The sequence below is a fragment of the Ammospiza nelsoni genome, chromosome 1 (assembly GCF_027579445.1).
Source record: "Ammospiza nelsoni isolate bAmmNel1 chromosome 1, bAmmNel1.pri, whole genome shotgun sequence".
NCBI classification, from domain to species: Eukaryota; Metazoa; Chordata; class Aves; order Passeriformes; family Passerellidae; genus Ammospiza; species Ammospiza nelsoni.
In genome coordinates, this window is record NC_080633.1 from 111,618,249 (window position 1) to 111,634,776 (window position 16,528).

Sequence of the window (16,528 nt, forward strand, 5' to 3'; positions counted from 1 at the left end):
ACTAAATGTATTTTAGCCATCTTCATAAAACACTGACCTTTGCATTCTGAGAGCCCCTCAGACACCTCTGTGTGTGGAGGGTGCACATCACTGAAACCAAAATTCATCCTAGGATTGCATTCAGCTGTGTGCAAGCCCACACTTTATTATGTGTAACAAAAACCATGTGCTCCTGATGCCATACATATTGTGGGCCATGTGAAGCTTCTTAACATTCTGATAGGCATAAGCCTGTGGCAATAGGTAAATTCCACAACCTGCCAATATCAGAGGAAGAAAATTCATAATATAAAGGCTTTTGCCAGTGTTTTCAGTTCTTGGGACCTACATCTGCAAGTCTGTGATTGAAACCTCACAATAATTGTACAAAGTGGGTCATGCTCCAGACTACACAAGGTAGAAAAGAGGGGGGAAAAAACAGAAAAAAAAGAAGTCCAACTTTTCAAGCCTTTTTAAGTGGGAAGTCTGTCCTGAACAAGGAATTGAAGGATTTGATTCAGACTTTAAATTTGGACCACTGTGATTTCCCTGTATTTTGAGAGGTCCAGTTCAGCCCTTTTTGTTTCCTTTCTTTCAAAAGAGGCATCCTTCTAGTTCCAAATTACAAACATTTGTGAATTGATATCATTATTATTATCACCTTCTGTAGAGTTCCGTGATTAAAGCTTGTGTTATAACTCACAATGCTCTGTTGGATATCAAGCCACCAGGTCCTAGTCTTACCTTAGTCTGACCTGACATGCCCAGGTGTATCCACACTGATGAAGAGTTCAAAATGTGCATCACTGTTGGCACATATTATCCAGCCAGAAAACAGCAGCCAAAGTTGCAGCGTGTCCCTTTGTTATTTTTGCAAACTGCCATCAGTGTTACTTGACATGAGCATATTCAAAGGAGACAGAGTGAGGCATTGCCAGGAGGCAGAAGAAAGGAGAGGCCACTGGCAGTCCTGTAGGGAAGTTACAAATTTGCTGTCTCATTCGCTGTGCTCAGTCCTGGACATCTTTCCATTTGTTTAGCAGAACTCTCCATCACGTAAGTGATGGCGCTTTTCTACAGAAGCCATTTGACAAACAGATTTCTGACTGTGGCAAAATGTGAATCATGACAAAATTCAATTGTCTATTCCAGGGTCGTCTCAGCAACACCTACTCCCCAAATAATATCAAAATAATACCATCCACTATGTGTGCAAATAGTAAAAAAGAAAATAAAAAGCAGTGTTGCCTACAAATTTGTTTATTTAGAATTATTACTGCAACCTCAGAAGCTTAGTGAGCCAGAGTCTCACTTTGCTTTCACTTTTAAAACCTTGTTAAAAGGCTGAAATTTTATAAAGGAGCATTGGAAGTTTATTGATAGCTTTCACTGAAGAGGGAAAAAGTTACATTAATTTTACTTATTTTTCCTGTTTAAAAAAAAAGCTTAGTGTTACAAGCTTTATCCTCCCTTTCACCTACAAAGAAATTTTCCTAAAGCTGTCAATGAGATACCAATGGAGAAGGGAAAAACCTGTATCATTTTAACAATAGAGGGGATGATGGAAAAACTCACAAAAATACTTCCCATACCTGATGTTAAGTAGTCAAAGGTAATTTCTCCTAGGAGCAGATGGTGTAACTGGCAAAAGGGAGTAGCTGGGAGCCTTGGGAAGATGGTGTGGGAGAATTTGGTCAAGAAAAGAGCAGAATTTGGGGAGAATAGAGAGTATCGTTCTCATTTTCATGTCATAGGCCAGAGCACATTTGAAAAATTGGGTCTGAAGGATGACCATGTTTAAAAAAGTGTGGGTGAACAATGCTGCCACATGCAGAATGGAAGCTTCAGGCAAGATTTATCAGGGAAGGAAGCCTCCAATTGAGTCACAAGGTGCAGAAAGGATCCCCCTCACGCTGGAAACTCCTTCTTAGAGAGTAGTCTGAGTAGAGCTCAATCCAGTCCTAGCCCCAGACTTGGTCAAGAGTTTATTTCTTAAGCATTATAAGATGTAATTGATACTTTATATGACTTCATCATGCAGGATTAAGGATAGCAAACCAAATATATTCATAGAAATAAAATAAATATTTAAATTGGTGATAATGATAACAATTAAGCTAAAATATTTTATTCAAAATTGTTTACCAGATAGTATAGATATTTATAACTAATTGTATTGGTCACTATTTATTAAATAAATAATTTCAAAAATAGCTTAATAATTATCAAGTACAGATTGGTGTTACTCACCCATATCAACACTGGGGGCAAATCTCTTCCACTTGGCCTGAAGGAATAGCCTTGAGGGGTGTCCCCAGTCAAGGGAGGAATTGCCACAAATGTATCCAGAAGGAAAGTGTTGAAGTCCCTGCCATTAAAAAATGGAACTGAGCTTTTATAGTATAAAGTGATTGACTGTCAGTCAGATGTTTCTAGGCTCCCTTGCCAGCTCAGCAGCCTCAGATAAGTTATCAGTGTTATCACTTCTTGCTTCCTTTATCAGGAACTTTGTGTGCCACATCTTCAGCAGTGCTGATTTCTCTCAGGCAAGACTGTTTCTCATGTCCCCAGAAGGTTTAGCTTTGGGGTTGTGAAGTCAGGCTGGTCTCAGCATTCCCAAACACCTGAAGCAGCATGATCCACCTTCTCCATCCATCACTGATAACTTTTGCAAATGGGAGAAAATTTGAGCTGTTTTACCCCCACTTAGACAGAGTATCCTGCTACAGATGCCAACGTGGCCATATGTTCTGCAGTTCAGCTGAGAAATCTCAAAGCATTTAGGAAGCCTGTGTAAAAGCAGGGCTGTATCCCACTCCTCTCTTGACTGTACCTTGTTTGGATGAGTTTGTTGGACACTGTGCCAGGTTCTGCTCCCACACTGGCCCCTGTGTCCTGTCCTTGTTTGTGAGGGAGCTGCCACTCAGTTTGTTCCCATCTCTTGGACATGTTTGGAAATGTTGCTGGATCTTTATGTTGCAGCAGCCAGGGCCAAGCTTTGTGTGGAGCACAGAGCTGACCCTCAGAGGTCTCCATTGCAGAGAACATACATCCTCAAAGTGGAGAAAGGCTGCACACCCTTGCCATTGCCCCCTTCTGCAGATTGCCATAAATCTTTATGTTACAGCACAGTATGTTTTCTGGGTTTGCTGGCAATACCTTGCCCTGATGTGGCATGTCAGCTAAAGATACTTGTTATGGGCTTTTTTTGCTGAATATTAAAATTCAGCTGAGGTTTTCCCTGCTGTTGGAGCCTGGCCAGTGTGTCTTTTAGCCTGCAGCTTGACCAGATTGTTCTTCAAAGTGACAGACACAGTGGGCTGACTATTCCTTGCCTTCCTTTCTAAAATTCTTTTAACACTGTAGCTCCTGACATTTCTCTTGTTACTCCTCACTCCTCTCTGCTCTCTCTGCAAAGGAAAGAGCCTTGAAAATTGTTAAACCGAGGTAGCTCGTGTGTCCTCTTTGTTCCTTGGCTTCCCTGCTAGCAAAGAGACACACAGGTCATATTCCACCCAAACGTCACCATTCTTCTCTTCCACTAGGGGCTCAGGATCTGGATCGCATCCGCTTGTCCACCTACCGAACAGCATGCAAGCTTCGGTTCGTTCAGAAGAAATGCAACTGTAAGTATGCCAGCACTTCCCTCACCTACATTGTTACAAGCTTTCCTCTGCACTCTGCAGTCTGTCCTTTGCACCGCTGACAATCCAAGGCTGTGTGATGTGGCGTTGCAAAGGACGCTCATCAGAGTGCCTGGGCAGGCTTCAAATATTAACCTGTTTATGTAAGGAACTTGCCTCAAATATGCCAGTGATTCAGTCATAGAAAGGTGGGGCAGGATACAGGCCACAGCTTTAATTAATAAGAATGTTAACTGCATTCTCCAATGTTCTTGTGAAATAGCATTTGTGAGTTTCAGCAGGGCCCTGCAAATTAAATGCTTTTATAGCAGCTCTGTGAGAAAAAATGCTGCTTTTAGTCCTCTTCTATTTAGGGTGCAGCAAAGTAAGTGCAACGTTGGTGACACCCCTCTATTTCCAGAAGGCCAGCTAAATGCAGCTCTTCTGAGAGACTGAACCTGCTTGTAATCTCTGCATATCTGTCTTACTCCCTCTAGGTTTTATTGGGAAATTTCTCACTTGATTAGTGATCTTTTTTAACTTCTCTTCTGAGATTCAGTCTTTTTCCCTTTACAGCTGCATTTTCTATTAGCACAGTCACGTGCTGTGAGCTTTAAAGGTGAAATACGTATAAAATCTGTAATGGAGTGTATCCTTTCTTCTCCATCCAAAATAGTATGCAAATACTTAAAAAGGCAGATTTGGGTATATGTGCTTTACTGGACCTTTCCACACCAATTTAAAAAAATCCCCTAACCAAGGGCACTCTTGTCAGCAGTAGCAGTAGGGAGAGGACAACACAGAGAAAATAAGTGTTTTAGTCCTCACATACAGACTAGAATGACAGCCTGGCTATGCTTGTGCTGCACACAGTGGTAAGTACGTTAAAAAATGCTCACTGTGGATAGAAATTTACCATCCTGTTAAGTTCCTAGTTTTGGGGTTACATCTGTCTGTGTTACAGAAATGTTTCTCTTATGCTGTCCAGACATACTGGAGAGGCCAACTTGTAATGAAAAATATTTTGGAGAGTATTTACTGTGTTATTAGCCACGGAGCTGATAGTTTAATCACTTTTGTAGCACACTTCTCATATTTTTAATATGTCCTTAGCTGAAGTATGAATTGAAGGTTTGGTATCACATTATAAGCAATCTGCCAGACACAAAACCCAGGGGGGGTTAGTACCTGCCCAGCAGCTGGCTTCTCCCATTCAGGAGAAAATGTGTTGAAAGACGCTATTATGTTGCATTCAGTTGGGTTTTTTTAAATCTTATGTTTAGGAGGATGACATTTTCACTTCATTTTCATGGTAACAGAATACAGTAGTCTGAGGTGACAAAAGTATCCAATTAAATGGATGGTGGTAGCAAAGTATGTGTGCAACTGCATGCAAAGCAAATAAAAAAAAAACCCAAGGGCTAAAAATAGCCTCATTGCTGGAAGTGTCTGTCTGGCTGAAAATATACTAGTTCTTAATTTTAATTTTGTGCCTCTTATTTATGAGCTGTGATCTGCTTTTGTGGAGTTGTTGGTTCTCCTCATAGAGAATTAGTGCAGATGCCCTGCAGTTTGCCAGTTTGTGCCAAGTAGCTCGTGGATGGGACTCAGCTTCTGGTCTCCATTGATAACCTAGGAGGAGTAATTTGCTGATCTTGTTTAAAGATTTATACTGTATCACTCTCTCCTTAAGGAAAAAAAAAGTAAAAGGAGAAACTTATAATGTCATGCTAAGTATTAGGTTCTGTGCCACTTAAGAAATAGTGCCTGCTGCTCTGGAACAGGCTGGATTGTGTGTGTCTTTTCACCATCAAGTACAGTTTCCTTCTCCTTGTTTCGAGTAGACTGCTGCTCTCCCAGATAAGTTTCTCTTATCAATGGGAAAAGAAGTCATTCATTCACCTGGCAGGTGTTCAAGCAATGGCTGTCCAAGACAGAGCTGCTAAACATAGAGCCACTAACTGAGCACTGCCCTTGAAATGGTTAATATCAGACCTCTGGCTCATGTCAGCTACTGTTTTGGGATTTTTTTCTCCCTACAGATACTGTCATTATGCACCACCCAGCAGTAATGAGACAAAAAAGAAAAAGGTATCATGGGGGAAAAAAACCTTTCTGCTGCATCTGTGCTGCTGCATTTAGGGTAGACTATAACAAGAAAAAAGCTCAAAGACAGTTCTGCTCCACTCCCAGTGCATAGCACCTCCTGTCACTCAAGCCATCCTTGTCTTCTTTCAGCTGTGCCCTCCTGCCCTGCCCTGGCACATTGGCCCAGACTTACTCTGGAAAAATTGCTTGGAAAGACTGCTTTTGAGGGGCTCTTTTAAAGAGCTAATTTAATAAATGGCTGAGAGCTGCTCTTGGCTACGGGCTGAAGGTGTATGAGGATGGAAGCAGAGAGCTGCTTTCAGGGCCAGAAGTGTTTGTTCCAAGGAAAGCAGAGCAGAGGCTTTATTAGCACCATCTTTTTTACCCGGAGGTGCCCATTAGCATAGGCAGTCATGAGATATCATTTAACAGGCAGCTACATATCACACACAGTGCACTGTTTGTTTCTGCTGCCTTTAATGCAGACACAGACACAGGTTCATCTCCTGGCCTCCCTTTGAGAATTCTCTCAGTACAAAAGCAGTTTTTTTGCTGAAGCCTTCAGCAGCAGGGTGGGTTTTACTGGCAAAGTAGGCAGTGTGCAATGGGCAAAAATCATATTCTGAGAGACATTCTCTCTTGCAGAGTTTCTCCTGAGACTAGGTAAATTATCTGGGTAAAAATAAGAGAGAACATGACTATTTATCACCTTTTACCAGAATATCACTACATATGTTGCACCTTGAGTACTACCACTGTTGATCAAATAATTTGCTTTGCAAAATTATTTCATTTTCATAAGAAGATTTCTTTGCAGATATTTAGTGAACAGTCTTCAAAATTGCAAATATATGTCTTTCTGACAATTCTACACAACTTTGAGAAAATATTCTGTTTGTGGAAGGTACTTCTTTTATAAAAATGTCTCTGAGCCTTTTAAAGTGACAGTTCAAAAACAATCATCAAAGTGTGAAAAAATCATTATCAGTCATTTCAATTATTTGTCAACTAGGATGGAATTTAATCCAGTCCAGCCTTGTTCTTCAGAAAAGCAAAAAATTCTTCTTAAGCACTCATAAAAAAGTAGATAAATTTGAAAAATCTCCAGTGTTATCTTTCAAAGAAAAATTCCTGCAAATTTAAGTGTTCCTCTTTACCTAAGCTAGCACTGCAAATAAATAAAAACATTTACAAATTATTGTTGCCACACCTTTGAATCTGGTAAGTGCCCAAATGTGGGATGCAATGTGTTACAAAAATCCCAAAAGCAGGAGACATGCAAAATTCTGAATGCAGAAATCCTAAAAGCTGGGAAACCTTGTTAATTCACCATGAATATAAACTAATTTTATGCTTTTTATTTCTGCTGACAATTTCTAAAATTGGAAATAATGAAAAGAGAAACTCTGTAGGTAATGTAGGTACTTTTGAGGATTTGGTGGGAATACAAAGAGATAATTGCAGACTACTTGCTGATTGCTTTGCAGAATTCCTGTAGCAATAGACCTGTTGCAATAGCAATAGTCTTCCCTTAGTTATAAATACCAGCACAAGACATAGATGCCTTTTTTGGGGAAAAAAAAAATCAAATAAATACTAAATTCTGGAGAAGATATTGAGATTTGGGCATGAATATTCCAAATGAATGTGAAAACTTGTGGACAGATGACCTTGGAGAACACATTACTGGTGATTATGTCATCTTTAAATCCCACAGTGTAAAGCGAGGAGTGTATGAGCTGACTGTGGCCATTTTACTGGCAGATGGCTTTGGATATAGTCTTGGAAATAGCAGCATCCTAATAATTTGAGGTTAAATTTTATTATTTGGGGTAATAAAAGCAACTAGGAAGCAGGTGCAGGTACCTGATGAAACATGCTGCATGTTTATTCCAGTCTGTACTGTACAGAATACACAAAATGGGAATAGCTGACTTTATCATATAGATTTTGTAAATGTGCTTCAAAGATGGTCCTAGACAGTGCACACTGCAAGAGTCAAGGAGGGAGATGGAAACACTACAGGTGAGCACTGTGAGGTCTGAAACAGTCACAGAACTTGAAAACCCTATGAGCCAATGTTGCTCTCACCAAGTCAAACAGGAGAATATTGTCCTTTACTCTGCAGGTGCATCAGAGCAGGTTCTGGAGCTCCTGAGTACATTCTCAGCAAACACAACTCCTGCTCAGCACCCCTTACTGCCAGGAAAATGCTGTCTTGGCAGAGTTGATTTGCTGCTGCTTATCCATGGCATCCAGGCACAGAAGCATCTTAGGCTTTCCTAAAACAAGGATGAAAGACCAATGACAGCAGTTAGACCTGTCTCTTGACATCCACCAGTATCCAGAACCACCAAACCCCACAATTTATAATTTTTCCCAGGGATCATTGTGCCTTTGATTTGTTTTAACTCTTCTTTCTCAGTGAGTTTATTAACATGCTGAGATGAAATACCACATTCACATGCAAATTCCCTCTGGGCTATTGTGACAACCAAGAGTAAGATATAACAACAAATCATGATAAAAACCATTATATCATTAAATATCACTCACTAATACAGAACTATATGGCTGGAAAATTTCTCCTGTCCTTGATGAACTATCCTAAATGTGTTGTGAGATCATTCTGTGACTGTGACAGCAAAAGCAGATTTTGTTGATTTCTCTAGATCAGAATAAACCATTGACAGTTGAAATTGTGAATCAAAAGCTGTGCTGGTGATGGTAACATGTGGCTTAATTGAAGCAGACAAAAAGGGAGCTTGTTTTTCTGGCAGTTTAATCTCAACACCTTAGGGTGTTGGTGTCTTTGTTTCTCCCTTCAATATTGTTCAGTGTGAATGATTTTTTTTGTTGTTGTTTAATTCTTTTGGCCTATCTGGGTTGTAGTACAGCAGTTTGTTTTCTATTCATAGGGAGCACAGCTGCCATGACTGTGATGGAATCCTTATGTATGTCCAAAGCAGTCTCCTCCACCTCCACTTCCCTTTGTTCTGCTTCCTTTGGGCTTGTGCAGTCAAGCTGAGGCATGTAGGCATGTCAGCTTAATCTCTGTACATGCTTTTGGGTGCTTCCCTGATCTGATCTGCCTTTTTACATTTGTTTTAAGTTAGGATAATTTCTCCCCTCCTGAAATGCAATAATTTCCTAGTGAAAATGAATGACAGTTACTGTAATTACATTATTTTTAGGTGCTTTTCTTAAAGCTCTTTTCTGTCTGTACTCTTAGACCTCCTGTAATGCTACAGCAAGCTGCTGAAAATGGGCTTGTCCTAGAAACTGACTATCTGGGTATGAAATGATGAGATCAGCCTGTATGAGCTACAGGCCCCCATCATCACAGCAAGCAATTTTTAAAAAATTATTTGATTTAACCTAAATAAAATTGCTAGGGCTTAGGGTTTGACTGTATTTTTTTCTATGGTGGGCTGACACTTAATGTATCATTTTATCTCATCCCATTCAACATGCAATTCACCACAAAATGAAAAGTCACATTATCTGGTACTTGTAGTAAAAGGAAAGGACAAGTAAGTCTTGATTCCACTGGAAATGGTGTGTGACCTTTGTGTTATCCAGTGACTGAGGAAGTTAACAGGACATCCAGGTTCAACTTTCTTCTTCTGCATGAGAAAATCTGCACCAAGTTTACACATCCAAAAGAGTTCCCTAGAAACAAAGCTAGAGGACACTCACGAGAGTTCCAGTCTGTCCTATTGATGTTTTACCATCGAATCCTTCATAATTACATGTTGATTGATTTAGGACCATGTAACTGCTTCTCTTAACTCAAACGAGGCCTCTTGCCAGTGTAGTACAAAGACATTCATCCTTTGACTCAGTGAGTATTGATTTTCTCAAATAGAGTGCACAACAAATGTGCAAAGGCACAAGAATCCCGTGAAGATCCCTGCCATGGCAGGGGGTGTTCACTGTCACTGTCCTGCCTTTCTCATCTCAAGTACTGTACAGCCCATGCAATTCTGTGCTTGCCCCTTCTTTTCTTTTACTCAGAATGACCATCAGAAACAGAGACTTCAAATTATGATGATTACAGAATCGTTTAGTTTAAATAATTTAATTCTTCATCACTGTAGTTTCCATGGTTAGTGCTCTATTCTTATTGTTGGGTTTTATTCTGTTTTTCATTTCATCTTGGAAGCAATAAAGCACAAGATAGTTTCAGGCTGGGTCACAGAGCAATCAAACTGAATGACAAGCAGTGTTGCCTACTTGAGAAGTGCAAAAGGTCTGCTTGGCTGCAATTTGAAGCAATCTGCCTCTTGAATTTGTGATCATGGGAGTCTCATATTCTTCTAAACCCTGACTGATCAGTCTTTTATGAGATTTGCTTAAAATCCTATAATTTGGAAAGAAAAATACCATTTTGCATTCATATTTTTGTTATTCATTGTTGACCACCTTGTATATTCTATAATCTGCTTAGTATTAATACATAAAGGTAGAGGCTAGAAATATCAGTTGTGTCCTTTGTTTTCTGTTTTAATGAAAGCTGAGTCTTACAAGTTCCCTTACAGTGAGTAACATAATTCACATGGCTCCAAGGGATACAGCTTTAAAAAAAAAGCCACTCTATATTACAAGAGTCATGATACCATTGTGTAAGTTTCTAATTCTGGTATCCTGCAGTATTTGAAGAATGGAAAGAGAGATGAGTTAATGATTTTTAAAACTTTTTTGTTCCTTTGTCTTCACCAACGACTTAAATGCTTCTGGAATTGCTAGTACTGTTCCATATGGGTTTCCAGGCAACTATGGAAAAAGGATGCATATATTATACATTCTGCATTATGCATCAATTATTTAATCAAAAGTTCAAAAGGGCTTGATTTAGCATATTCCCTGCAGACAAATCCTTAGTCTGTAAGTGTTCGCTCAGAGCACAATATCCTGAAAATAGGTTCAGATTTTCTTTTCCTTTCAACTGTAAAAGTTTATTAATATGCTTGACAATCATAATAGCTGTTAGAGAGCTGGCATATAACCTGTATATTTGGCATGTTCATTGAGGGACTGCTATTCAGCCTTTTCTTCAGTGTTAGCATGAAGTGTACTCTTGTTATATAAGAGGGTTGTGTTATCTCAGATGTCCCTGAGTATTTGCTCTTAAAGGCAGCCACTGCAAGTCTGTCTCATCCAAGACTCAGACAAGAACTATTAGTGGATATTTGGAATTAATTTTAATGTCAAAAGGAGTGAAACAAGGATATCTACCTTAAAACTCTTACATTTCCAGTTGCTTAGAGATTGATTTTTCAAACATACCCATGATTCCAAGTGGCTCCTGTTGAAAGCAGGAGTTGCAGAAGATTGTCAGCTAATATTATTTTGTCCTTTAAAGAAGAAAATGACTGATTTGGCTTTCTTTAAGTCAGAAGGTGACAGCCACGTGGCCTAGGTCACGTCACAAGTATACCTACATGCTGCCCTCTGCTACACAGGTGGCTCAGCTCTGCCTGAATGCAGACAGCTTTTGTAATTGGATCATAGCTGAAAATCTCTTCTTACTGACTTCCTGAACTCTGTGAAGACTGCCATTCACTGTGCTATTTCTGATGGCTTTCCTGATGAACATGTGAGGTTGGACAGTCTGTTCTGTTCCCTGCTCATGTCTCTGAACATCTGCTTCTGGTAATAGGCATCACTCACCTTTGTCTGGCAGCCTTTGGCTTAGTTTCCCCAAGCCAGAAAGTTTTTGTATCCTATTTCACATTGGTCCTTTTAATAAATTCTTCAAACAAATGAAAATTTATTATTAATTATTATTATTACTATTATTACCTTGGTAATCCTTTAGACAGTCTAAAAATGACAAAATGGATGTAGAGATACTGTTTAGTGGAAACAAACCAATACCTTGGTGATCACAGAATCACTGTATCTTCTCATTCTTTGTGTGAGAGCTTTTTCTTCATTCACCCTCATGTTTCTCCCCTCAATCTGTAGCTGTGGCATTTACTTTATCTCCTTCTCTGCAACCCTTACTCCCTTGTCTGCTCTCTCTTTTCCTCTTGTTCTCTTGGTTCCAAGAACCTTTTTTTGGGCAAACCCTCTCTTACACTTGAGCCTTTGCTCCCTTTCCTTGGGCCGTTCTGATCTGTCCTGTTTGGGTCTTTTACTGGGTCTGCCCTGATGTCACATGAGCACCTCCCTAATGTGTCAGAGTGCATTAATGCCTGTCATGTACGGGTGATTCTCTTGGGGTTTTTTTCTGTATGACAGCCTGTTTATGTGGCAAGGGGGGAAAGAAGTAACAAGTCATCTTTGGAGCAGTTATCAGTGAGTTTGGTAATTTTTTGTTCCTAAGGACCTTCACCTTGAAGGCCTGTGTCTCCATTCTGGACTCAAAGCAATTATTCTTGAGGAGCCATACATGAGCTCAGTCCATACATAAATATTTTCTGTAGAGACTAAGGGACAGTTTTTATGTACTTGCAGATTCTTACAGGATAAGCTGGACTATTTTGCCCAATATGTGTGTTGTAGCACTGCATTCACAGAATCACAGAATTATTTAGGTTGGAAAACATCTCAAAGAACCTTTGACCCATCACCATTTTGTCAAGAAGACCAAAGCATTGGTCTTGAACATCCAGGCATTTCTTGAACACCCCCAGGGATGGTGACTCCATCAACTCCTTGGGCAGCCTGTTCCAATGCTTAGCAACCCTTACAGTAGATAAATTGAAGGGTTTTGTTTTGAACTCCTCATGTTTTTGAACTCCTTCTCCATTGCATCTGCCAAGTTGGGAATTTGCTGAATTTTTACCCTGTGTCTGGTTTTTAAGCCATCAGTCAGCTCAGGAGAACGAGTAGGTACTACACAGCTTTCTCCACCTTAACCACACAGTCTGCACCATCTTCCTGCCTAAACAGTGGTCTCCATCACAACCTGACACAGAAAGCTTGATCTATATCCAGCCATTCCTCATTCCTGTCGCCAGTAACTTTTACAAGTAAGCCCACTGTGGAGCCAGCCCACTGGGAAGCCAGCCACAGCCAGTGGTGAATGTTCTTAGCAATTATGGGATCCTTCAGGGTGAAGACAGCAAACAGTCCCCAGAAGGAAAATCAGAATGTGGGACCTGATGTCATTTTTTTATAATTCTCTCCCCCTGTAATTCCCAATGAGTGGTTTTTTTGCATGCTCATTTGTTTTCACTTACATTAAAAGTTTGTGTAACTCTAGTAATATAGATCAACTTCATAACACCCAGAATATTTAGAAGCTATAACTTAGCCATTATTTCATATTTTACTGCATCTAGTTTTATTTTCATTAAGTCTTAGTGGAAGATTTCATACAGCAAGTATCTGGTATGCTAGGACAAATTGTGAAAACAGAAGATGTTGGCTATAAAAATAATTTCCTGCTTTTATAAGTGTGAAGAGACTGCACAATATTATGTCCTCAGTGGGTATTGTTATTAATACAGTTCTGGGTCTCTATACAATGGACATTCAGCTTCCTGACAATAATGTTTGTGATATACAATGGCTTTACAGAGGCCTTTTTCCTTGTGCTGAACCAAGGCACTCCTAGTCTGAATTCAGACTGAGTTGTATCTGTGATATTATTTTTGGCTGCAGAGGTTTTCTAGCAGAGTGTTTGGCCCTTTAACCAAGAAAAGTGTAGGCTAATTCCACAGAAGTTCTCTGTCTGCTCAGCCTTTTCTTTGGTCCATGTGGATGGATAGATGGATGTCTCCTTTCCTGACAGGGAGTAAATTGAAAGTAACTCTTTTGAACTCATTGACATCACTATGGCCCAAAGGAAGGAATGAATCAGTCTCTCAGTGTGTATTGTTTGAAGAGGTTGAACTCAATTTCTGATAAATGAAGTTGACACTAGTATCATCCTGCATCTCTTGTAAAGGTCCTGATCTTCCCCACGTTTAATTTTCCACAGTTCATTCATCTATATTTTGCCTTGAAACTCTTTTATTTTGTCTTGGATTTGCAGGATGTCTTTAAGGACTGTGTGTGTAAAATAAAGGATGACAGATAAGTGGCCATGTACATCGAGACTCTTACTCCATCTAGGGGCCCTGACAACATCATTAAAGAGCTTCTGTCACACACGGGGGAGGATGGATGTGCAAAACTTCACCTAAATCTCATTTATCTGCCATTTCACATTCTGCAGTCTTGTTGCCTTTCTCAGTGTGGCTGATTGTTGAGCTATGTTTGTATCAGCTGTAGCTTTTCTCCTTGGCCTAGTCCTTATTTCCTTAAGAGATGGGAAGTTTTAGAGCATGGTATTTTAAGGGGAGGCACTGCAGTTGCCTTCTGGTTTGGGAGTCGTGGTTACTGAGGGAATGAATCAGCTGGGGAGATGGAGCACCGACCCACTCTGGCAGAAGACATTGCTTGGAATGTGAGTAATGTCAGGAGAGAAAATCTGGAAAGATTGTGTGAACACTGAAACAGAGTTTAGTCAAATATTCTGGACAGTTTCTCTGAATAAGAGCTGCCTATTCAAATGAAATTGATATCCCAGAAATGGATATTCCAGATACCAGGTTCCATCTTTCCAAGCTGATTATAGCTCATATTCCAGAAGATTTTGGGGCAAATAAATTGCATTGTTTTCCAATGTAATACATTATTAAATACCTATGAAAGCTGGAGCCTATGACAGTAATTAATAACTTGATTACCAATCTCAGCAAAAGGTTTAATAAGATCAGTCTGAACTGTCCTTATGACTTCAGGCATAACATGCTTTTTCACCAAAGTCCTGTGTGTCACATGAATGTCCTGTTGCACAGCAGTGCTCCCACTCTCACCAGCTGAAACTGGTACTGGGATTTTGTCCCAGGAGCCCTCTGGACTGAACCAAACTCTTCAGAAGAGGGAAGCATATGGTAATAGTCTTTAGTATGTCTCTTCTGCTCTGGGGATGAAAAATGCAGTTGTGGTATCAGACTGTTTACTCAAGCATTAAGTTCAGCTTAAAAACTTCTCTAATTATTCTTAATAGATGAAAATGTTATGGGTCAAATTCAGTCCACATTACATAAGAAAATATTTAAATTAATAGAATAAGGATCAGTTTAAGAATTTGCATATATGTAAAATATCACATCTTTTATATTCAAGAAAGTGCACAATTCATCTTTTATTAATGTTCTGTACCTTGTTGCTGTTTACAGTCTGGCCAACCCTAAATGATTTTTAAAAATAATTATTACAGAAAGCAAAGTAACCATGGATCACACTCTGAAAAACAGGATATATGTCAAGGAAGGCTTTTGTTTTTGAGCAGTTCTAAATGTATAATAGGTCCTCATTCTTTTTCATTGACCTTTGTGATATGACTGAACCTTGAAAGTTGATAATGTAATCTCAGCTTGTTTTCTATAGCTATTAGGTAAGAAATTGTTGTAAAGAACTGTTAAATCACATTTTCCCTTATCATCACAAGCTATTTTTTATTTTTTAAAGGAAACAGCAGTTAATATGAGATTGGGGATAACACCCTGTATCCATAAGCTGCTTCACAGTTAATATGAGACTGGGGATAACACCCTGTATCCACGTGCACTGCTTCAAAATTAATGAAAAACGTAAATAACCCAATTTGTTAACATTTGCATTCCCTCCCTGGTTGCTTTTGGCTGGTAACAGTGCCAAGCAAGCTGTGGCATGGGAAGTGTTTTGGGGGGAGGATGGATGGAGCTGGCAGCGGTTGTATCAGAGGGGAAAAGGAAACTCTTGAAGAAAGATGTGGTATAAGCCAGACTTGGCATTTGAAGAAGCATGCTGCTGGAGAAGATGTTATCACTGTAATAAGGGCATCCAACATGAAGGCATTCTGCCTTTTCCACCGCACGGCTCTGGCACTGTTTGCCCGCGCAGGACACGCTCTCAAGCCGCATCTCCGCGCACGCCGTCCCGATCCCACTAAGCACAGACAAGGCCATTTTCGGGAGACAGCGGCGGGCATGCACCGCCTCTCATCCGCGCTGTCTCGCCTGACACCGTGCCAGGAGGGAGTTAAAACGCTGGAGCCAGCGTGCTGCAGTTAAAACCCACCCAGGAGTGCCATCCTGTGGCGGGCCGGCCAGGAACGTGTGCCGCGTCCCGCCGGCGGCGCGGGGCTCGGCTGGGCTCCGGCCTTCCTGCGCTCCGTCTGGGCCTGCGTTTGCACTGGGCCTGCCTCCGCACTGGGCCTTCCTTTGCACTGGGCCTTCCTTTGCACTGGGCCTTCCTTTACACTGGGCCTTCCTTTACACTGGGCCTGCCTCCGCACTGGGCCTGCCTTTGCACTGGGCCTTCCTTTACACTGGGCCTTCCTTTACACTGGGCCTGCCTCCGCACTGGGCCTTCCTTTGCACTGGGCCTTCCTTTACACTGGGCCTGCCTATGCACTGGGCCTGCCTCCCCCGGCTTCAGGCGTTCCACATGTGGCTTCTGCTTCTCCTCTGCTCTCGGGGCTGTAGCTGGTCAGAGTGACCCCACGATATGTTAGAAAGTCTCTTCTCCCAGCCCAGCGGTTGAAGTAGGAGTCAGAGCTGTTCAGTTCTCGGTCTCAAGGTTGTTTATTGTTTCTTATCTATAAAATTCTTTCTCCTGGCTTGCTGAGGTCTGCTCAGCAGGACAGTCAGAGGCGCTCTGCTTGCCCCCGGGGCAGTGTTATTTTTTAATACTTAAAACTACGTGTACAATATTTGCAATTACTATCTAATACTTATCACCTATGTTAGACAGTGACCTTCTACTCTAAACCAATCTAAAAATGCCAACATCACAGCAGAAGATGGAGGCGAAGAAGAAGAAGAAAGGGAAAGGCTGGACACATCTAGATTCCT

At 40.6% G+C, this 16,528-nt stretch overlaps 1 protein-coding gene across 1 annotated transcript in view; it reads left to right on the forward strand.

Annotated features, from left to right (window-relative positions):
- Positions 1–16,528, forward strand: part of DTNA (dystrobrevin alpha) — a 223,754-nt gene that overhangs the window by 128,263 nt on the left and 78,963 nt on the right. Inside the window, exon 3 of the mRNA XM_059484235.1 lies at positions 3,525–3,605. Within this exon, the coding sequence (XP_059340218.1) occupies positions 3,525–3,605 (81 nt within the window). The remainder of the gene's footprint in view (positions 1–3,524; positions 3,606–16,528) is intronic.